This window comes from Mustela putorius, unplaced genomic scaffold, assembly GCF_011764305.1.
Source record: "Mustela putorius furo isolate JIRA1106 unplaced genomic scaffold, ASM1176430v1.1 tig00000275_pilon_pilon_pilon, whole genome shotgun sequence".
Taxonomy (NCBI): Eukaryota; Metazoa; Chordata; class Mammalia; order Carnivora; family Mustelidae; genus Mustela; species Mustela putorius.
The window spans coordinates 3272535-3296232 of record NW_025421341.1 but is presented as its reverse complement, the minus strand read 5'-3'; the positions used below and the strand labels follow the sequence as shown (position 1 = coordinate 3296232).

The 23698-nt window shown below is 41.8% G+C and overlaps 1 protein-coding gene across 9 annotated transcripts in view; it reads left to right on the top strand.

Annotated features, from left to right (window-relative positions):
• The window catches only part of ANKRD44 (ankyrin repeat domain 44), a 310102-nt gene that overhangs the window by 210099 nt on the left and 76305 nt on the right, over positions 1-23698 (top strand). For all 9 annotated transcript variants that reach the window (XM_045078511.1, XM_013045696.2, XM_045078509.1 and 6 more), the window contains 2 exons: positions 900-980; positions 5343-5454. In XM_045078511.1, the coding sequence (XP_044934446.1) occupies positions 900-980; positions 5343-5454 (193 nt within the window). The remainder of the gene's footprint in view (positions 1-899; positions 981-5342; positions 5455-23698) is intronic.

The following is a 23698-nucleotide window of genomic DNA, read 5'->3' as shown; positions in this document are numbered from 1 at the left end:
TTCGTGTACAGCTGTGGCTTTCAGATATTTTACAGTGACCCACAGTAAGAAATACATTTTACATCATGACCCAGCATCCATACTTAAATAGGTATGTTTTAAATATAAATGTAAAAAGGCAGCCAAAATTTCACAAGATCATATTTACCTTGACTATGTGTGATGCATTCTGATAGCTTCTCTTTTATTTTGTTAAGAAAAAAAAAGGCAACAAAATATTGCGACCCACGAAATTGATTTCATGATTCCGTGATGGATTCTGACCTGTATTTCCAGTTTGGAAATCAGTGTTCAAATCCCCCTCACATTCATACACTGCTGGCAAGTCTGACAGAGCTGCCCTCGGGCTCTCATAGCCAGGCCGGTTATTCATTCAGCAAACTTTTATTGAGAACCTACTCTGTAGCAGGCTCTGTGCTGTTCTCTTAGAATAAACTGGGGGAACGAGTACCCGTCATGTGTTAAGAGATCTAAAAAGGAATCCCTGGTGATGAAAGCTTGCTCTGGCCGTCGAGGGGGACTGGAACCCCATTCCTCGGTAAACGTGGTGCTGAGCTGACAAGGAGGCAGCGAGGCGTGCGGAAGGAGTCAGGGAAGTGTTAACCTCCTGTTTACGTGGGAGCTTAGGATACTCGTGGAAGTGTGGACGACTTGAGGTCTTACTTGCCCTTTCCTGGGTGGGAGTTTGAGGAAAGCCACCTTCTCAGTTGGGTTCCGTGGAAGAGGATAGGAATGGCCTTTCGGAGAACCACGTATGTCCTCCCTGAAAAGACCGTGATGCTCATTTCTTTTGGGTTGCGGGAAAAGCCGTTGAGATATAGGTTGGATCAAAATTGCGAGTGACTGTGCCATGAAAGCAAATAATTGTAATTTTTTTTTCTTTCCCTTATGCTGAGAAGTAAGACTATGTTAGGAAACGCCCATGAAAACTCCGAAGAACTTGAAAGAGCCCGAGAGCTGAAGGAAAAGGAGGCTGCGCTGTAAGTTTCTGCTCGGCTTAACGCGCAAGATGGGGTCCCTGACGCGCGTCTGCTTTTCTGGTGGCCGCGGGGGCCAGTCTTTTGTTTGGGGGCTTTATTTGGGATCTTGAGGAAGTGATACGGGCTTGCCTTTAGTGAAGAAGAAATGATTCTTTTCATATATCCTTCGGTTATGCTATTTTCACACAAGAAACTCTTCCTAAAGTTGGAGCCTCACTGAGACTTGTCGCCGGGATGGGTCCGCGGTTTCTCGGACTCTGAAATACTGTGTTTGACTCTGCCACGGATCCTATGCGTCAGGAGACATGTTAAGCCTCCCCCCTCCCCAGGCCTTAGGCTCTCCTTTAATGACCTGGGGTAACTATCTGGCAGGTTCTAGAAAGAAATGTTCTGAGATTCCATGTGAACTACACTGCTTGTGCCCTGCGCCCCCCCAGCGCACACACACCGCAGCTCACAAACACCCCCTGCCCCACCGCAGCCCAGGTGCCCCTCTCGGGCTTCTGGTAGAGACTCAGCCTGGGTTGTGACAAGAGCTGGGAGTCACTGCCGTCACCCAGGGGTGCCGATGCGTAGGAAGCACTAATGCTTCGTCCTCCGAGAGTCCCTCCTGTGTGACAAGGCACCGTGCGAAGGTCGTGCTCTGCCTAGAGCAGTGCCCAGTGTGTCACGGCGGTTCGGTAACTGTTTGTTAAAAAACGAGCAAATGAATGAGCGCCGCCCACACTCCGTGTCCCGCTCTGTGGGGCCTGGGGAGGGGGTGCTCTAAGAGTCAGCACACACGGTTCCTAACGCGTTTATTCTCTTCTCCAGCTGTCAGAGGAGCCAATTTCTCTGTCACCCGAAGGCTTGTGTCCCCTCTAGGATCTTTCCCCTGTCCACTGGGCGCTCTGCCCATGTCCAGAGCATGGTGGAGCGGGGAGTTAGAGAGTGTGGCCCTGATACAGGCTGTCCCTGGGGTGGGGACAGGACACATAGTAAAACAATGACCGAGGTTTGGCCCCGACGTTCCAAACTTAATGATATTCAAAGGCTGTAGAATCTGAAGCCACCTCAGCAAATGCCCCTCCTCCAGCGAAATGGCAGCTTGCCCAGTGCCAGAGCAGGCCTCTTGACATCTGACGGGGAGGGAGCCTGGGTAGCCCAGTTGTCCAGCATCTGCCTTCAGCTCAGGTCACAATCCCAGGGTCCTGAGATCGAGCCCCACATCGGGCTCTCTGCTCAGCAGGGAGCCTGTTTCCCCCTCCGTGCCTCTCTGCCTCCTTGTGATCTCTGTCTATCAAATAAATAAATAAAATATAAGTTAAAGTTAAAACACACTCAACTCAGTCATTGAGTGCTTGTGCTCTCTCCCTCTCTCTCTCTCAAATAAATAAATAAAATCTTAAAAAAAAAAAAAAACAAAACAGCTGTGGAGAGGGAAAAAGGACAAGCAGGGGAAGGCAGGGAACCGGCTCGCTGGAGGGCGCCTTCGTGCAGGGGCCACACCTCTCACCCAAATGCAGTCCTGATTTAAAGGGCATGTCTTGATTTTGCAGCTTTGGTTCCCAAATTGCTGGCCATGGCCTGGGAGGAGAAAAGATAAGCATCCCCAGTTAAAACTGGAATTTAGGTCCCCTCACAAACAATATAGAGAATATTCCGGCTCTGTAGTACTGTTGTTTTTCCCGAGACTGCTGCCGGTAGCATCGCACGGCTCTGTCCTGGGGTACATAGCTCTTTGGGAGCAAGTCCAGGTGTTTTTCAAATTACATGTTAAATTCGCCAACTGATTTTTAGAATGTAGCTCTTTCAGAAGCTGGGGATTTTGTGTCCACTACAATGTTATTCCTGTTGAAGGATTTTATTTCAGGAGCCCAATGCTGCTTAAAACGAGTCAGACCTGGGAGCCTGTCCATGGGCATTTAATTACCAAAAAAAGAAAAAAAGAAAAAAAAAAAGACTTCCTTTTAAGGTGCAAATCACCAAAGACTGCATGATATTAGGACTCTAGTATTAGTTTGATTTAATATGGAGCATTTTATGGATAAATCACACGACATGTAGATTTTTGGTTTAAAAAAATGTATGTCTTTCATCAGTTTTTTAGAAATTGAAATGTGTTTTAATTGTGTTTGTGTGTGATTTATTTACTCCTTTTGCCTTATGCCAAAAAGTAGGTGAGTGTCATTTTAAAGTGTCTGAGTCACAGGATGGTGTATGGAAGTGTGGAATCACTTTATTTTATACCTGAAACTAATATTACACTGTATGTTAACTAATTAGAATTAAAATAAAAGCTTTAAAAAAAGAAATAAAAACAATACCAAAAACAAAATAAAAACAAAACCAAAAATAAAGTGTTTGAGTAAACTGTAGAAATTTGACTTTGTAAAGGACATGTTCGTCCCAATGCTGCAGATAGAAAACTGAAATTACGGTTTTCTATCGTAAACTCCTGCCTACTTATTCCCTTTTTAAGCAGCAGGATTGTACGCTTTGTAACAGGCCAGGAACAGAGCTCCGTACATCCCTGGGCACGCGTGTCAGCATTTCAGCGAAGGTGGAGCTCCTTCCTCCAACCTATTGTAAAGATTGTAGCTTTTTTAGAAAAATTACAACTTTGTCAGAAAAGGCTTTTTAAGCTTATTATTTATTATTTTATTCTAGTCTATACATAATGATGCAATTTAAGCCTCTCTCTTCAAATGTGGTTACAGAATTAATCCTTTGTATTATTTAAATGTTCGCCCATTCTTTTAATCTTTTTATTGTTTGGGCTATTCTTAAGTGCTTTCCTTGTTATTTTCTTATTCTTTCTAGCTTTCATTTCCCAACCTTTTGCGGAGTCTTCAATTGCAAGGTTCAAAGTACACCCCCCTCTCTTCTTACAATGGGCTGAGCACATCTTTGTTAAATTTGAGACTTCATCTTTTGAATGTGGAGCTCTAGAACTCATTTTCAGTAATTTTTTTAAAGATTTTATTTATTTGAGGAACAGAGACAGAGATAGTGACGAGAGAGCACAAGTGGGGAGGAGAGGGAGAAGCAGGCCCCCCGCCGATCGGGGAGCCCGATGTGAGGCCCCATCCCAGGGCCCTGGGATCATGACCTGAGCCCAAGGCAGACGCTTAACTTTGCTTCACCTGCTGAGCCACCAGGTGCCTCTCTTCAGTAATCTTGATGGCCGACAGGTTCTGTGCACTGGGTGTCGTGCGCAAATGATGAATCATGGAACACTACATCAGAAAATAATGAAGTACTGTATGGTGACTAACATAATTTTTAAAAAAAGGTAAAAGGGGAAAAAAGACCTAATTATTCTTTATTATGCTAGGTGAAACAGGTCAGAGAAAGACAAATATCCTAAGATTTCACTTATGTGTGGAATCTAAAAAAGAAAAGAAATGCGCAAACAAAACCAGACACAGACTCCTAAGTACCGGGAACAAACTGGTGGTTTCTGGAAGGGAAGTGGTGAAGGGTTGGGCGGAAAAGTGAAGGGCTTTACGTGGTCCCATTTCTAGTTGTAAGATATGTAAATCATGGGGATGAAAGGTACAGCATAGGGAGTACTGTCAATAATATTGTAATGATGGTGTGTGGTGACAGAAGGTGACCACACTTAGAGTGGCGAGCATTGCGTAATGTAGAGAATTCTGAAATCACTGTGTTGTAGACCTGAAACTAATATAACATTGTACATCAACTGTAAAAAATCCCCAAACATTGTGTTATCAATGCAGGAGGAGACAATTGGATCGTTTTAATAGAACAGAGTCCAGATATGAGCCTTGTGTTGGACAGATATGCAATATTGATGATGACCTTAAAACAACTCAGTGGGGAGGAGATAGTCATGGATAATTTCTTCCCCCCTCCCAATAAACTTACCCACCCTCTTCTTCCTAAAGCCTTTCCTGAATTCTAGAATGACTAATTTAAGCTGAAGCTAAGACAGAAACACACACACACATACACACACACACACACACACACAAACATATAAAACTTCCAGTACATAAACCCTCACTGCCGAGGTTTTTTTTTTTTTTTTTGTAATATTTTATTTATATATTTGACAGAGAGAGATCACAAGTAGGCAGAGAGGCAGGCAGAGAGAGAGAGGAGGAAGCAGGCTCCCTGCTGAGCAGAGAGCCCAATGCGGGACTCGATCCCAGTACCCTGAGATCATGACCTGAGCCAAAGGCAGCGGCTTAACCCACTGAGCCACCCAGGCACCCCTGCCGGAGGATTTTTAAAGAAACACTTAAATTCACAAAGTGCTTTGTGGAACATTCATAATAGGAAGATATCTACATTAAGTATTGCTTCTGGTCTAGAGATGTTTTCTGAAATAACACCTCATTTTTATACTTACAGATGTCTAGAGTTTCTGCTTCAAAATGATGCAAATCCATCAATCCGGGACAAGGAAGGTTACAATAGCGTACATTACGCTGCTGCCTATGGCCACAGACAATGTCTGGAATTGGTGAGTTGTTCTGTCTTGTTTTGTTTTCTCTAACACCCACTGCACATGCCGGTCTCAATCTCTCAGAAATCCCTCATTACCCAATTAAGTTCTCATTAGAAATTGCCTTGAAGATAGTCTGTGGTAAGTAATTCCATTGTCTTACTTTACAATATGTTGTTGACCTTGCTCTGTTTCTGTCCATGCTCATCCCACAGCGGACTGGCAGTTGCTTCTTTTCTGTATTAATCTGGATTCAGAATGCTTGACTGCTGTACAGACAGTTTGCATTTTAAAGATAATTTGGATGTATCAGAAACACTTGGTATATTTTTCTGAAGTCACGCTGATCACCCTAATGTTCAATAGGGTTGTAGGAGGACTTACATAACCATTAGGGATATGCTTGTCATGGTCCCACATGTGTAGTTTAGGGAAAGAAATTGGCAAAGGCACAGCAGCAGAATTTATTGGAATTTCTAAAGCACCAAAGATTTCAAACCTATAGTTATGAAAAATCATCCGGAGGTTTTAAGTCAGAAGCCCTTCTCTTGGTATAGGTCACCAGACAAAAACTTTGGTGACCATAGGGACAGAAATGTAAAGTGAACAAGTGAAGTGAGCCCAAGTCTAGAGCACTAGTGGGGGAATTGCGACAAATAGGACATGCTCTTTCTAAAGGGAGAAACAGCTTGTCCTCCAGGGATGGAGATCAGGTGGTAAGTCACACTCAGGACTGAAGTCCGGTGCTTCAAGAGAAACTAGAAATCTAGACATTTTATATGAAATTTCCAGTTTTGGAAACACTGAGTGGGCCAGGAAGAAAGAGTGGGTTTGTGGTTAGATCCTGCCCACAGGCCACCACTGATATCTCCTCAGCCTCACCCGTAGGTCCGTTTCACCAGGACACACAGGCTATCACAACTCTCTAACTTTGGGCCAGTGGTAGGAGCCACATTTCTACCTGGACTCCAGCTCTTTCCTTGTCCTTTTCAAAGGAGTAGTCCTACTTTTCCGAGTTGCTGGGAAGTATACTTTGGAAAACACTTGCATTTTATCAGCTACCCAGTCTGTGACGGAAGGCATGCAGTGGACGACCAGCGGGCAGTTCTATCAGTGCCTGCATGGAAATGACTGAATGATGTCCTGCCACTTTCCTTTACCTTTGGCCTTGCTGATAGGTTTAAGTGGTTCCACTTAGGGTCATTTCTTTTTCCTTTTTTTTTTTTTTTTTTTAGTTTTATTATTAAGAGAGAAAGAGTGAGCCTGTGCATGCAATTGGGGGGGGTGGCGCAGAGGGAGAGAATCTTCAAGCTGACCCCCCGCTGAGCACAGAGCCCAGCATGGGGCTCAGTTCCACAACCCCAAGACCATGACCTAAGATGAAACCAAGAGTTGGACACCCAACCAACTGGGCCACGCAGGTGCCCCCAATTAGGGCCGTTCTTACTATTTTTCTCTTAGCCATGAATGTGGAAAAATGTTCATAGACATTTGAAAATGAAGGTGTGATTGGAAAAAAAGAGCTGATTATTCCAGTGCTGCTTTGTGTGTCATTTATTGGTGAGTTATACTGCCCTCATCATTCTTGAAGACTTCTAAGTCTTTTTTCCTGAGCTTCTTGTGGATGCTGAAGGTTTCCTTGTTTGACCTTGGGGTGGCATTGTTTTCCCTCTCGTTTTGATTCCGTCCGAGTTCCTCTTCCAGTTACTGCAGCTGCATAACAAACCACCCCCAACAATTAGTAGCTTAAAACAAGTCATTATTTTATATCTCTTACCGTTTCTGTGGATCAGGAATTCAGGAAGGGCTGAGCTTAGTAGTTCCAGCTAAACGTATCCTTTGAGGTTATAGACAGTGTCTGGGGCTGGCATCTTTACTCATATGTCAATCACCTGGGTTGTAAGATTTAAATAGCTTTTATGGGGCTGCTTTATGTGGTTTTCTCCAGCCTGGTGGTTTCAGAGTAGTTGGATATCTCACATGGTGGCTCAGGGATCCAAAAGCGTTCTGCTCGGGACAGAGTGGGGGGAGCCAAAGCGAGAATGAGTGAGAGAAAGACAGTATTGCTCTTAATAATCTAGCCTGGAAGGTCCCACAGGGTCACTCCGGGGAGGAAAATTAGACTCCACCTTTCAAAGGGAAGTGTGTCGAAGAACTTGCAGACGTATTTTAAAAGCACCCAGTTCCATAGGAAGATGTAGAAAGCTAGTGATTCCATAGCCTTCTATAAGATGGACCTTCATGGAGAACCACAAGTAGCCAAGGGGCAGTTCCTTATCTTGTAGAGCAAACCAAACCACAGGACAGTAAGTGGTTTGTACCAAAGACATAGCTCTGGCCAGTGGAAGAGGCAGGCTTCTGAATTGGGATTCCCGATTTAAAAAACAAGAAATGTTTACCACGCTGCCTCCCAGTGCAGGGCAGAGCTCCCCCACCCCCCAAGGCTGTTCGGCACAGAGCAAAAGCTTGGTAGGAACTGGTTGAAGACAACATCCCTTCTGCCTTCTAAATCCAGCATTGCTGTGGGAGTGGATCTAGACCTATCACCGGACAGGACTCCGTGTCTAGGTCCCACGTAAGAAAGGCTGCTCACAAAGTGTGTGTTTAGTAATCAGTGGCAGCGTGAATGCTGACTGTGGTTAAGACCCATTATGCGCCTGCGGTCCAAAATGTACTTAAGACACAGCTGTCTTTAATTGGTTTTCTCTATGAAAAACACATGTCATAATTGGACATATGAAATTTTATTACAAAGTTATTATAGTCTTAATAACTTTGCTGTTTTAAAGTACTTTGGGGAGTTATCTTTAATCCCATAACACAAGTAACTCTGAAAATGATTATCCTGTAACATTTTCTTTCTCTGTAAATAATATATTGCATATTATTTTCATTTTTTCTCGAAAGCCATTTCAAGGCCATTATTTCTATTCTCCAATGAAAACGTTTTCTGTCCACAAGAAGGTTTTTTGAAGTTCTGTCTCATAATGAAATGACCTCTTTGATTATATCAAAACTTGCCCTGTGTAATTTACAAAGAAATGATTATTCTTGGCAATTTTAAGACATTTGAAATTAGGTAGGGGAGGTATCCATTTATCTTCATTTGTAGTATCAGCTAAAAAAGTCAGATTATTGATATAGATTGGTAGAAATGTCATCATTTGCTTTCAGGAAAGAACCAGAGTGGGCTTACGACACAGACGGGATGAAAATACCCCCCATCCCCCCCAATGATTGCGGTGGGATGGAACGTTCTGTCTATTTCCATTTTGGAATGCATCCTAAAATTCCTCTTGGGTGTGGTTCAGCTAAGCAGAGATCCTAAACAAGGTACCGACATTCTTGGACCTGCCCCCTCCCACTCAAAACAAAACACAATGCTGGGCTTTCCCATCAGACTGACATCGCAGAGCCAGACCGCTGCAGCCGTCTGTCTTACTGCCGGCTCAAGAGCTGCGAATGGCTTTGGGAGTGGCTGGGGCCACCCCTCGTGGCATTTACTGCGTGTTTCTCACGTGCCAGAAATGCCATTTAATTATTTTTTTCTTTAAGTTATACTGAGATATACTCGACGTCCCACATGTAAAGTTAAGCTGTGCAGCGTGACAGGGCACCTGGGTGTCGGCTGAGCGTCCAACTCCTGGTTTCCACTCGGGTCCTGACCTCGGGTCCTAAGATGGAGCATCAGACTCCACTCTCGGTGGGTTGTCTGCTAGAGAGTCTCTCTCTCCCTCTCCCCCTGCCATCCCCCAACTCACACTCTTTCTCTCTCTAAAATAAAAAAATCTTAAAAAAAAAAAAAAAACTGAAAAAGAGGTGTACAGCATAAAGACTTGACATCCATATATTGTTAAATGATTTCCACAATAAGACTGGTGATCATCCACGATCTCATGTGGACACACACACACACACAAAAGAAAGAAAGAAAAAGAAGGGGCACCTGGGGGGCTTGTCAGGTAAGCATCCAACTCTTTATTTTGGCTCAAGTTGCGATCTCAGGGTCTTGAGATTGAGCCCTGCGTCAGGCTCCACACTCAGGACGGAATCTGCTTGGGATTCTCTCTCTCTCTCTCTCCTTCTATCCCTCCCCCCTTGTCTCTCAAATAAATAAAATCATAAGGAAAAAACAAGAAAAGAAAGTATTTTTTTCCTTGTGATGAGAATAGGGCTTGTTCTTGATACAATAAGTTGGGTTTTTGAGGGACACCTTTTCTGATTTATACTCGCTTCCTCTCTTTCTTGTACCACGATACCCTCACAGTCCTGAAAACTCCCGTTCTGTGGGTGCTAGGCATTAGGGAAGCAAACTAATTAGCCGGTATGCACTTGGAGGTGCATTTCCCAGACTCACCACTGCTCTGCCAGTACTCTCCCTCATCTTACCACAAACACCCCTGCCTTCCTGGGACATCATCCTCTTAACAGACCGGTCCTGACTCTGCTGGAATTATACCAGTGAAAGACAAGTTTCCAGTCCCTCTGAGAGGCTTCCCGGAGCCTCCAAGCAAGAATTATGCAGAGAGTCATTTCTTGATGTCACATTCCCTAGCCTGTGTGTCTGGCCTGTGGAAGGAAGAGGGTATTTGCAGCCCCTGAGCCTTCGCTGCTACACCAGGGCCCTTGGGGAGTTGGTCCTTTGGGAGATGGTGTGGCACTGGAGACGGTGGGTGACCTTCAGAGCCAGCTGATCTGGAACGTTGGTAAAATTTATCTTTTGCCTCTTTCCTCATCTAGTTGGGCAATTACTGTGATTATGCATATCTATAAATACACATCATTAATTTTGGTGCAGATTTTATTTGACTCTGACATTTAACTTGGTATGGGTTTCCTTGGCGTTCATGGTTTGTGGCCCCTCGCTATGATCATAAGCTTGAATTTATAAGCCATGCTTTGTGTTCAGTCTATTCTGCTATAATAAAAAAGGAACAGAAATTATTTTAATTGTTTTCACTCTACTTCCTTATATAAATTTATATTGAATTCATTCCATGAGCAAACAACTTCCAGAAAGTACTATGAACTCCTTAGCCTTGATAGAATAGCCAAGGTCCAGGATTCTGCCAAGTCTGCCTACTTAGGCCAGTGTTCTCAGCTGGTTGTGATAAAAAACGTATGTACTATGGATACAAGCAAAACTCTCCCCCTGAATGTGTGCTGAGAGCTGTGATAAGTCATATTCAGTTGGGCTCAAAATAGCAAAGCAGAATGGAAGAGACTTGACCAATAAAGCATCTCCCGTCTGAATACAACTTGCGTCTGAGTGGGGGAAGGGAGTTGGCGAAGGGGAGCCCTGTGGCTCCCCTTTCCTCTATCTGGAGGGCATTCGTACTGGCTCTGCAGGGGAAGATTACAGAATCATGTCCCTATTTGGAATTTGTGAGTTTATATTGGCGTGCTCTTTTTCTTTTACAATATTAGAGATTTGTCTGTGAACATAAAGATCTTTGTGGCTTTGTTATTGAAACGGAAAAATGTATGTGCCAATATGATTACGTAAATTGCCTGCAGAAATTTAGAAAGATGGTTTGAAAACTCCAGGCCTGTGATTAAGTTCAGTCAGAGATTACACCATGCCAAATTACTTGCGATTTGGCTGCTTCCCTGGGACCTTCTCCTCTTTTCTCTGTTACGAGCTAACTTGGACTTCAACTCTGAGAGTCCATGGGGGTGACAAATGCCCCTGCTTGTCTACCCTAGGAGTTTCTGGGATTCTCTGGAGATAACTCTCTCTGGGCAACCGAACACTGAAACTATGCCGCTTTCAGATAAACTACTCAATGTTTTGAGCTGTTTCTTGTGTTTATCACCAGACCTTAGGGGACCATTGTCACTTGGCTCTGTAGAAGATGTACTTCTATTGGCAAAATCTAATTAAGTTTCTCAAGACTAAGAAAGCAGGGTATAAGAGAAGTGTTAAAAAGAATCGGGTTTCTGGGGCTCCTGGGGGTCTCAGTGGGTTGAGCCTTTACCTTTGGCTCAGGTCATGATCTCAGGGTCCTGGGATCGAGCCCCACATTGGGCTCTCTGCTCAGTGGGGGGCCTACTCCCCTCCCATCTCTCTGCCCGACTCTCTGCCTACTTGTGATCTCACTCTCTCTCTCTGTCAAATAAGTAAATAAAATCTTAAAAAAAAAAAAAAGAATATGGTTTCTAAGCCGTTATCTGAATATGAGAAGAAGAAAAGCCAGCAAACTTGAACTCTAGCCCCAAACAAGTCTCTGATGACTTTTTTCTGTCCCCAGAGGTACTTCTTAGAGATGGACCTAGAGGTGTATATGACCTTCCAGCAGGCAGACTTCCAGTGGGCAGAGGAAACCTTAACAGTGCTGGTCTTGTTTTTTCTTCTAATTTAGTTGAAGAGAACATAAAATCTTACAGGGAACTCTCATTAAGGAAGGGCGGAGGGGGGGACACAGATCTCTTCCTGCCACTGGCAGCCTGCTAGGTTAGAAATGTAAATATAAGCCACAACATTGGAATCAGCATGTGACATGAATCTATGTTCGGAAGAGTGGAATAGACAGTATTTTAGGACAAAGTGTTTCATTTATTTCTTTGTAATACAGCAGAAAAAAAAATTTTTTTGTCTTTACTGTGAACGTATTTGGCAATGGATGAAGGAATCATTCCACGGGGTGTATTAAAATAATTTCATTTTCACTTTTGTTGATGGCCCAGGACGGTGGGGCCACTGCCTCCATGTTTCACAGTGGAGCACCAGTGTTTCAACCCATGGCCCCCTTACCCATTTAGGAAGTTGGAGATCCGAGGGCAACTTGTAAGGGCGACAGCTCTGCTATAAATCCCACTACTGCTCCCTTCCCCCCAGAGCAGATTGTACAGATGATTTCTCCCGACTCCAAGCCCCGTGACAGAAGCTCTGAGGAGATTTTTTTGGATACCGGATATGTGTCCTGTGCAATTTAGGGACTAGGTGAACTGACATAACAATCTAAAGACTGTATAGCTCTGACCAGAGCTTGCTTGCCAGAAATTAAATAAAAAGAGGTCTGCATTTAAGAAATACTCCATCCCCACCAGTGATGGGTCAAAAGTATACACTTCCCAATGTCCAAATGTGCGCCAAGGGCCAGAATTGGCCTGGAGTTCTCCTGGGTCCTAGTCAAGAGTGAGGAGACCCAGGATGCTTGGGGTGGGGCGGCAGGTCAGGGAGGGAATGTGAGTTGCTAGCAGAGAGGGCCAGTCGCACAGGGAGCGGGAGCTGCAGGTGAAGGTCCCAGCGCGGTGGGGTTGCTCAGAGCCTACCTAGCATCCCCGATAGAGAATGTCCCTGCCAGAAGGGTACCCGTCCATTGCCCATGTCCCCATCTGTGTCCTCTTTTCCCCCTGTCTCTCCCAGTCCTGGAAGAGGCAGAAGCAGAGACAGACAATGAGGAGAGGGAGGAGGAGAAGCCCTAGGCTGGGGACGAAGTAGTCAGCCTTGCCTCCTTCTTGCCCACTGCAGGCTTTGTGAGAGGCAGAGAGAAGCTTCAACATTAAACAGCATTCAGAGTTAGTGATTACTACGCTGGACGAGACCCACTGTTTACTGATACGAAGTTATACTTGTAGCTAAAGTGTCCAGAGGACTTTTTATTATTAGCTGAAGATTTTATCAGAAGTGACAGGAAAAGAAGTAGCCTCATAAAGGAGATTAGACACAGGACCGGGAAAGGGAGAATAAAGTTAGTGTGTGATTTTACTTCGTGACTCATTGATTCAGTACAAAGTCACACACTTAGCATCATTGTTTTAGGGAAGATTAATGCCAAGCTTGAAGGAAGAATGAACTATTATCCTTTCCTTGTATGTGGATTTAAATACCTCTTTATAAGACAGAGGTTCTAGTAATGCCAGGCACTTATCAGGTACCCAAAATTGTTGAACAAATGAAATACACTTAGGAATGATTAAGCCTGACTTAGTGATAAAACTTAAATTCTACCCAAACTTAAAACTTCTAACTATTATGATGACTGTCCTATTAGGAAGGTTGTTTTTTGTTTTTTTGTTTTTTATAGAAGAGACACAGGTGGGAGAAGAAATGAAAATTTACTTTTCTGTGGTTTGGCCTTTTCTTTAGATTTGATTGCTTCCCAGCACCAACTCGTTTTATTGCAATATCCCCTCCATTTTTTTTCTTCCTCAAGATCTGAAAACCTATACTGATATATCAAACTGATATGAAGACACCCACCAAACTAAAATCATATACGCTGACCCCCCCACACACATACACATTTTCTATAATTTCTTCCAGGTGGACAGTAGGCACTAAGGGCTACAAGGAAGGAGAATTATTGCTCTTGGTATAGGAGCTTCTAAAGGACTCAGTGATGTAGGAGAAAGGAAGATTTCTTAAAGAGAATATAGCTTAAAATCCTAAAAAAATTTAATCTGGCCTTTCTTCCCTCTCTCTTTTTTTCTTTCCTTCTTTATTTCCTTCCTTCCTATTCAGTTAAAGACCCATTGGGCAGGCCTGGATGGGGCAGAAAAGTAGTCTAATTTGCCTGGAGCCCAAGGAGACGGTGTGGGGAAGGCAGCCTAGTAAAGACTGGAACCCACTGAAGGACAGTGTCTAAACGTATATGCACCAAACAACACAACTGTAAGATATGTGAAACCAAAACCAAATGAACTGAAAAGAGAAATCCACAATCATAGTTAGAGACTCGCACTTCTCTCTTGGTAATTGATAGGACAACTAGACAGAAAATCATGAAGCATACAGAAAAGCTCAATAATACAAGAGGATCTAATTGACAGTTATACAATACTCTGTCCAACAAAAACAATGAATATTTTTTAAGTGCACATGGGACATTCACCAAAATATCCTGACCCACTGGACAAACATCAATAAATGTGAAAGAATTGAAATCATATAGAGTATGTTCTCTTACAACAATGGAATAAAACTAGAAATTGGTAACAGAAACATACAAGGAAAAATGTCCAATGCTTGGTAATCAAATAACAGACTCCTAAATAATCCACGGGTCAAAGCAAATAATATCAAGGGAATTCCAAAAAAATACATTGCATTGGATGAAAAGAACAATGCAACAAATCAAAATGTGGAGAAATAGTTAAATTATCACAGATGAAAAATTATAGCTCTAAATGCTTACAGTAGGAAAGAGGAAAAGCCTCGAGTCTAAGTTTCCACCTCAATCTAGAAAAAGAAGAATAAAATAAAGCCCAAATAAGCAGAAACAGGAAATAATAGAGATGGGACCTAAAAGAAATAAAATTGAAAACAGAAAAATAATGGAGAAAGTCAATTCTTAAAAATCTGGTTATTTTGTAGATTAATAACAAACTTCTGGAGAGACTGACCTGAAGAGAGAGAGGGAGAAAGGGAGAGACCACATGCATGAGAGAAGACACAATTCCCAGTATCAGGAATGAAATGGTGTGTCACTAGAGACCTTTCAGACATCAGAAGGATAATAAAGAAATATTGTGGATAGCTCTATGCACACAAATTTGACAAAGTTGTGAGGTAGATCAATTAATCATAAAACACAAATTACCACAACTTACCGAATATAAAGTGAATCATTTGAATAGCCCTATAACTACTTAGAAAATTGGATTTTAGGGATGTCAGGGTGGCTCAGTTGGTTAAGCAACTGCCTTCAGCTCAGGTCATGATCCCAGGGTCCTGGGATTGAATCCCACATCAGGCTGTCTGCTCAGTGGGGAGCTGGCTTCTTTCTCTATCAGCTGTTCCCCCTGCTTGTACTCACTCTCTCTCTCTCTCTCTCTCTCTCTCTCCGACAAATAAATAAAAAAATCTTTAAAAAGAACTAAAGAAAGAAAACTAGATTTTAAAACTCTCCCCAAAGAAATATCCAGGTCCAGATGATTTCACTGGAGAATTCTACCCAATATTTAAGGTAGAATTAATACCAATTCTCTAAGATGTTTTTTGAAAAAATGGAAGAGAAGAGAATGCCATCCAGTTCATATATGAAGCTAATACCCTGCCACCAAAACCAAACAAAGGTGGGGAGATATAGGCCAGTATCTCTCAGGGATATAGATGCAAAAATCCTTAAAATATTAAGGAATAGAACTCAGTAACATATACAAGGAATTGTATATCATGACCAAGTGGGGTCATTATAGGGAAAGCCTATTTCGATAATTGAAAGTCAACATAATTCACCATATTAATGAGTTAAAGAATAAAAATGGCCAAAAAAAGAAAATATCACATGATTATGTCAAATGACATGGAAAATTATGACAATTCAATACCTTGAATAGATTCATCATCTTGAATAGACTTTTTTAAAAACTCACAGAAGAAACAGGAATAGCAGGGAGGTTTCTTAGTTTGATAAAAAGCATCTAGCAAATTCATTAAAAAAACAGCTAATATTGTACTTAATGGTAAAAGACTGAATGCTATCTCCTAAGCCTGGGAACAAGGCATGGATGACTGCTTTCAGCACTCTCATTCAACATTGTACGGAAAGTTCTAGCTAGAGCAAAAAAGCAAGAAAAGGAAATAAAATGCATAAGGATCAGAAGGAGAAAAGTAAAACTCCCTATTTGCAGATAACATGATTGTCTACATAGGAAATCCCAAGGAATCAAGAAAAAAACTCCTAGAACTAGTGTATATAGCAAGGTCACAGTATACAAAATAAATATAACAAAAATCAGTTGCATTGTTATATATGCAGAAGGAACATGAGGGCATCAAATTAAAGATACAGTATTGAGGTGCCTGGGTGGCTCAGTGGGTTAAAGCCTCTGCCTTTGGCTCAGGTCATGATCTTAGGTCCTGGGATCTAGTCTCGCATCGGGCTCTCTGCTCCGCAGGGAGACTGCTTCCTCCTCTCTCTCTGCCTGCCTTTCTGCCTACTTGTGATCTCTGTCTGTCAAATAAATAAATAAAATCTTAAAAAAATAATAAAGATGCAGTATCATTGACAACTGCCAAAAAAATGAAATATGGGACTTATCTCCTGAAAAGTACTAAATGCTGATGAAAGAAATAGAGGAAGGTCTGAAAAAGGAGAGATTCTCTGAAATTTGTGGCACCAGAGTTCATAGAACTTGGATCAACGATTAAAAAGTCATCAGACATTCATTCCTGGAAAGAACCAATCCTTCAAACAAAACAAAACCCTACTTCTCTTTCAGAGCCTTTCAGGGCACTTGGGTGGCTCAGTCAGTTAAGTGTCTGACTCTTGACTTTGGTTCAGGTCATGATCTCAAGGTCATGACATTGACCATTGTGTCAGGCTCTGTGCTGGGCATGGGGGTCTGCTTAAGATTCTCTCTCTCTCCCTCTGACCCTTTTCCCACCTTTCTCTCTCTCCCCCTTTTCTTCCCTCTCTTTAAAAAAAAAAAAAAAAAGCCTTTCTCATGGAGGAGAAATTTAACAACTCTGCCTATTTTTAGTAAAGTCACAGTAATGAGCATTTATTGCAAGCATGTTGGCCCAGGCCCTGTGCCTGCATTGTCTCGTTTAATTCTTGCAACAGCACTGTGAAGGAACCTCCATTTTTATCTGTATTTCACATGCGAAGACCCTAAAGTCTGAAAAACTCAAATAACTTGCCCTGGGTCCTGCAGCTGGTATGATGTAGAACCAGGAGTCCAACCATGTTTATCTGACTCTCAACTTCAAGCTTTAACCGTTATGTGGTACTCTCTGGAAGACTGGCAAATTCCACCCTCTGAAAGCTAACACTATCTGAGAACATCCAAATTCCACACCCACCAAGGCAGGGCCATCCAACCAGGATATCACCGAGATGTGTGTGCGGTCTTAGGTTTTATCAAAGGAAAGCGGGACAACCTTGGACGGTGCCAGTAACAGTTATGTCTGTGTCATCTTTGGAAAGCCTTGTCTTCACCACAAGTGTGTCTTTCCTTCTGTCAGGAGAACAAAGCTGCCTTACAGCATTACCCACCTAGTGAGAAGTAAAATGACCCCAGCTACAGCTCTCAAGTACATCCCACTGCGGCCCTGGCCCCGGGACTTTAGCACATATTTTCATAAAAGCACTCTTTCTTGGACCCAGCCTTCCTTCTGGAATCTCTGTTCAGTATCTTTGTAACAGCTGCCATCAGCCTGGCTTCGCTCCGCTTGTAGGAACAGCTGCCAGGAATGACCCCTTCCAGCCTGGGGGCGGGGGGGTAGGGGCAGCAGAGGGAGGAGTGACTTCCCAACAACATTGTTTCTTCGAGGATACCTTAGCCTTAGCAGCTGCCAAAGGCTTATCGTTTGTGAAGTCTAGATCAGGTCCCTAAAATAATCACTTCTTTCTTGATCCTCACTCAGTAGCAGAAAATGTGGAAGTCTGAGCATTGTGGAGTCAGGAGGAGAGCTGACATAGACACCTGTGCGTTCAGGTCATAAGGTTATGATAGTCACAAAGAATAAAGAGCCTTTCTAAGATTCCAGAGGAGGGTATAGGGCTCAGCCGTCTGTAACAGCTGAAAGGGATATTTGGAAAAACCAAATCACTGAGCAATAACTGAGATTTATTTTCTTGTATGAGCAGATACTTATAATCCAAGTGGTAATATCATTGGACTTAAATCCTTGCCATTCCACACTTGGGAAGGACTTTTGTTAATACTGAATGATGAGATTCACTTGGCCACTGGGAAGGCAATTTAATAGAGTCACAACTTCATAGAATTTTTTCTAGGGAAAATTTGTAGTGTTTTTTTTTTTTAAGATTTTATTTATTTATTTCAGAGAGTGAGAGAGAGAGCACAAGTGATGTGGAGAGGCAGGGGGAGAGAGAGAAGCAGGCTTCCCATTGAGCAGGGAGCCCGATGTGAGGCTGCATCCCAGGACCCCAGGATCATGTCCTGAGCTGAAGATAGACGTTTAACCAACTGAGCCATCCAAGTGACCTGAAAATTTGTAGTTTTCCAAACACATGATTATTTTACACAAAAATTATTTTTTTATTCCCATAAAGTTTTCTTAGTTGATAGCAATCTTCTTTGCATCTCTAATTCCTCACATTGATGTGACACGAACTATGTAAGAGATCATCCAAAGTAATCATTTCAGACAAGCAGCATGGTTTTGGTATCATTATCTCCTTAAAAATATTGTTTAAAGCATAAGAAATATTACAGTAAAGATGATATGCAATTAGTATTTCCTGTGTGCTGGTCTTTTTAAGGCTTTATAATAGTCCTGACAGTTGGTGAGGTTGGAGATCAGGGTCATTGTAGCTGCTTTTATGAATTCATAAATGCTATTAGTCCTCCTTATCAGTCCTATGAGACTGATAAGCAAGAATATTATTAATTTACAGTGAAAAGTCCAACTCCCAAGAGGACCAGGGGATTCATGTCATTTGCTATAGCTATGTTCCCTTCCAAATAGGAGACCCAGTTTTTACCAACTAAATAGAAATCAGTAGTCTTCTTCCTGAGTATAAAATCAAAATCAAGGAATTGAGTAGAAGTCAATGGGCTCAAACTCTGGTGACCTCATGTGTTCTCTTGTACTCCAGACCCAGGGCCTTGTCAATCAGAAGACCCTTGGTAACCTGCCCGGGAGTAAGAGAAGCCCTTAGCACAGCTGCTCTTTTTCCTAGATTCCAGGGAAAGCGATCTGGCGGTCCGCTGGGACAACTTCCGAGGTGTGACTTATCTTACATTAGCTACCTTTTAGGATGGTTGCTTTCTGGAGATACGGAGTAAATTACGGGGCAATGTGCTGACACAGTTACATGTTAGGCATGACTATTAGTTTCAAGGAGATTATAATCTGTGGGGGGTATGGGACTATGGGAGGTAAAATACACACTGTATAATGATCAGCTCAAAATGTCACTCACATTTCCTAGCTGCCCATATGGTAATAATAGAATTAAAATAGCCATCGCCAAATTATTTCTCTGGCCCTACCTTCTCGCATTCTATCCAAGCTTTGGCTGCAGTTCATTCTGAAAAGGCTTTGACGTGTTTCCCATGAGCTCTGTGCACTTCTCTTGGCTACTACAGGACACCCGCTGTTCCCTTCTCTCCTAGTCATGCTGCTATGGTGGTACCTGTCATTAATATCCAAAAAAACCACCGGGACACAGATGTCCATGAAAAGACACTGCTCCCACCGCCGTCCGCCAGTGTTGGTGCAGGGGCTGCCCACGCTGTGCCCAGTGGGTGGAGTCTGCCCTCAGCCACTTCCCACATCGGTGCCGCTGATCATTTCTTAGCACCCCCCCCCCCACCCCACAACTCATGGCCTGAGCCTATGGGAGCTGGGCCCTTGGTATAGTTGCAAGTTCAAGGCCTTCTGTGTCACACAGGCCTGGGTGGGAAGCTCTGCCATCACCTACCTGCAAAGTCTTGAAACATTTTCCTTCATTTCCATGAGCTTTCCTCATCTGTCAGGTAGGGCTTAGGTTGCTCTGGGGATTAAACGGGATCACGTATGTGAAGTGTCTAGCACAGTGTGCGGACACGATGGGTGTAAGTAGCCAGTATTACTGTATCTGAATCACTTCCCCCTGCCTGGCAGGCACTGTGTTGTGTGCCAGGTCTCAAAGATGAAGAAGCTGCTGTATCTGGGAGTTCAGTATCCAGTGACAGGAATCAGCATGTCAATAAGTGTAACAAAGTACTATAATTGCTCTGTTAGAATTTGTGTTTCTCTTACTCTTATCCTTTTCGGAGATGAAATACGATATTCCAGACAAGGTATAGGGGGCGTGCTGTGGGAGTTCAGAGGAGGGCACAGCTCCTTCTGGGTTCGGTGGTTAACGAGAGGTCCACTGACACTTGTCAGCAGAGTGTGTTTGCTGCGTGTGTCTCAGTTTTCTTCTTTCTGCACCGCAGCATGTGTGTGATCTGGAGTAGGAAGCCAAACCAGAAATGAAATGAATGATGCAGAATGCTGGTGGACCTTTAGAGTTGCTTTGATAAACTGATCAACACCTCATTTTGGAAGTATCCGAGAGCCTGCTTTGGAAAGGTTTCTTTCCTTTGGATGGCGTTTGGATTACCCACTAGATAGAAAAGATACAACTCACATATACACTGGAGTAGGAAGATGGCTGCTGTATCTCAGAATCCCCCCACCATCTGGGATCAGCCATTCATAAAAGATTAAATGCGAGGCAGGCACATATCTGAACACGTGTGTCAGTCTCCCCCATCTGTTTTAATTTTGCTTAAAATAATAACAGCTTTCTTTACCCACTCACTTGACTCTGTGCTAATTCTTTTAATGTTCATTAGCTAGAAGTAGTCTGTCGTGCTTAGTGTTTCAGAATCCCACCAAAATTAGCTTTAATTGAATCATTAGAAATTTTCTTTAAAGCTGTATATTTGATAGCACTAGAACCACTAAGATGTTCATTGATGCTTACAGTGGGAAATTTATACTCTAATTTAACGTAAAAATGGTGTACAAAGGGATAAGACATTGGTTTGCACAGCGTTGAGGTGAGCAACGTGCTTTTCTGAAGCAGAAACCTTTTTCCATTGCACAATTTTTTTAATTATCAAAAAATTAATAATTTTTCTATTCAAATCTATCATGTTCTTTGTTCTCTTTTTCTACAATTTTTAATCATATTACCATATGATTACCATGTCCCTCAGCTTCTCCATCCCCCTCCAACCTACCTACCCCCTAAATAAAACCTCTCTTGCCCTAGGCAAATAAATTTCACCTTGCACTGAGGCAGAAAGCAAATTAACACGGTAATATAAAACAGGGTAACCTGGGAATATCATCTAGATGAACATTATAGTTGATTAAAAGAAGTAACTCTGAAATTTAAAAATTGCTCTCAGAAGTCTCCATGGAAACATGACGCCAGTATTATTGTGTTTCTGGTAATACACAAAGAACTGTGTATGCCCATCAAGTGGAATTGAGCAAATATGAATACCCATGACCCCAACTATTTTACAGAGTTGACTGTGTGTCACCATTTCAATATGTCTGTCACTTAACGCAGTCAAGTGTTTTGCAGTGCAGAACTTCAACTGAATCAGCTCTCGGCTGAGCACTTTTGTTGACAGATACTTGGGTAATGGACAGGGGACTGAATACATTTTACATAGCATGAAATCCAGGAGACCTGCTGCCTTCTTGTCTTAGATGCCCACTTACAGTGGTGATTAGGCCCCAGACTTAATGAAGACTCTTTTATAATCAAAGCCTTTGTAGATGTCATTTACATTTTATCAATGAACTAATGTTTTCCTGGGAGGTAAAAAAAAAAAAAAAAATTAAACCCAGCTGACATCAAATTTGGGCTTCTGACCTTCATGAAAATGACTAACCATCTCTTCTTATCTTGTGTGGTATGTTTTTTTCTGTTTAAAAGACTTTCATTTGCAGAACATGCAGCAGTAACAATTCAGTGCTGAAAAATGTATATAGACTCACAGGCTATATGTAGAGAGAACACCTGTCTGAACCCCCCAGTCCAACTCCAGTGCTTTACTCTGATAACTTTGAGCCCATACCGAGTTAAATATTTGGTGGCTTTGGGGACCTGCGGTGTCAGGGGTGGGATGAAGGAGTAGATAATTATTAGTATGCAATCCCAAGAGATTTTTCCAGATAGTACTTAGAAAGAAAACATCCTTTACTATTGGGAGTGAAAAAGCAGACCGTTACCTCTCGTGGCACCACCTGGTGGTTTTGCTGTTAATGTCACCACATATTTATTAAGCACAAATAATGTAGCAGGTAGACACTCTCTAGAGAGCACCCAACGCCATCTTAATGGACTCAGCTTATACTGCCGACGGGCAAAAATGCTGAAATAAATGAATGGGTTGCTCAGTCAGAAATATGTGGTTTCTATAAAGTTCTTTTTCTTACCCCAACCCCCAGACATGTTTCATTTTATTTAGATAAAGAAATCACAAAGAATTTTAGACAGGAGCGCAAAAAGAACTGTTAGGTGGTTGGACCAATGGGGACAAGTTTCAGAAGATCATAAAATGCTTGAGGAAAAGGATTTACTCTTATTTCAGTATTATCTACAGTTCTTAAATTGCTCAAGATAGAACAAAAAAGAATTTTTAGACTGAAAGCTTCCATCCAAAAGTACTAATGATTCTAAACAAAATATTGGGAAATTAAGTGCAACAATATACTAAAAAAAATAGTATATCACAATTGAAGGGGAGTATTCTAGGAATATAAAATATTTTGACATTAGAAAATTAATCAGGGTAATTTACCACATTAACAGAAAAAAGAAATAAACATCTTAGTTAGTAGAATAAAAGCATTTGGTAATCTCAGTGCCCGTTTGTGATTTAAAAAAATTCTGTAGCAAACTAGGAATAGACAACAACTCCATTAATCTGGTACAGATTATCTGCAAAATATCTCTGGCAAACATCATTCTTAATAGTGAAATATTGAAAGCTTTTTTTTCCCTTACAGTGAAAACAAGACAAATATGCCTTCTATCTCCCCTTCTATTCAATATTAGGCTGGAACTCTTAATTGGTGCAGTAGGGGAAGAAAAAGAAACAAAAGTGTAGTAGACAAATGGCCTTCTAATGATGTTCACACCCTAATTTCTGGAACCTGTGAATATGTTACCCCACTTGGCAAAAGCCACTTTGCAAGTATAATTATGTTACAGACATTAAGATAGGTGGTAGGTTAATTGAATATGCAAGTAGGGAGAAATGAGTTTTCTCTTCTACCTCACACCATATACAAAATTCGAGATGGATTCGAGATTGTCAACACACAAAAAAGCAATTGTATTTCTTTATATCACTAACAAACACAAATAAAATTTTTAAAATACACTATTTATAAAAGATACTTTTGTTTCTATTAACTTCTAAAATATTTTAGATAAAATGGTCTTTCCATAAAAACTACAAAACATTATTGAGAAAAATGAGCAGCTACCTAATAAATACCCTTACTCTTACCATATATGAGGTTAATATTTCAAAAATCAGTTGTTTTTCTATATCCCACTAACAACAAATAGAAAATGAAATTTTAAAAAGATACCATTTACAAAAAATTATAATTTCAGTAACAAAAAACATTAAGTGCCCATACTGTAAAGCTATAATATATCATGGAAAAAATTTAACTCTGCTTCAATAAACAGAAAAACATATTTTCTCCACTAATTAGAAGACTCAGTACTATCAAGGTAACCACTCTGTCCAACTCATCAAAATCCCTATAGTGCTTTGTATAGGTGTGTATATTAAAGAGCTGATTTAAAATTTTATGTGGAAATGCAACGGGAAAAGA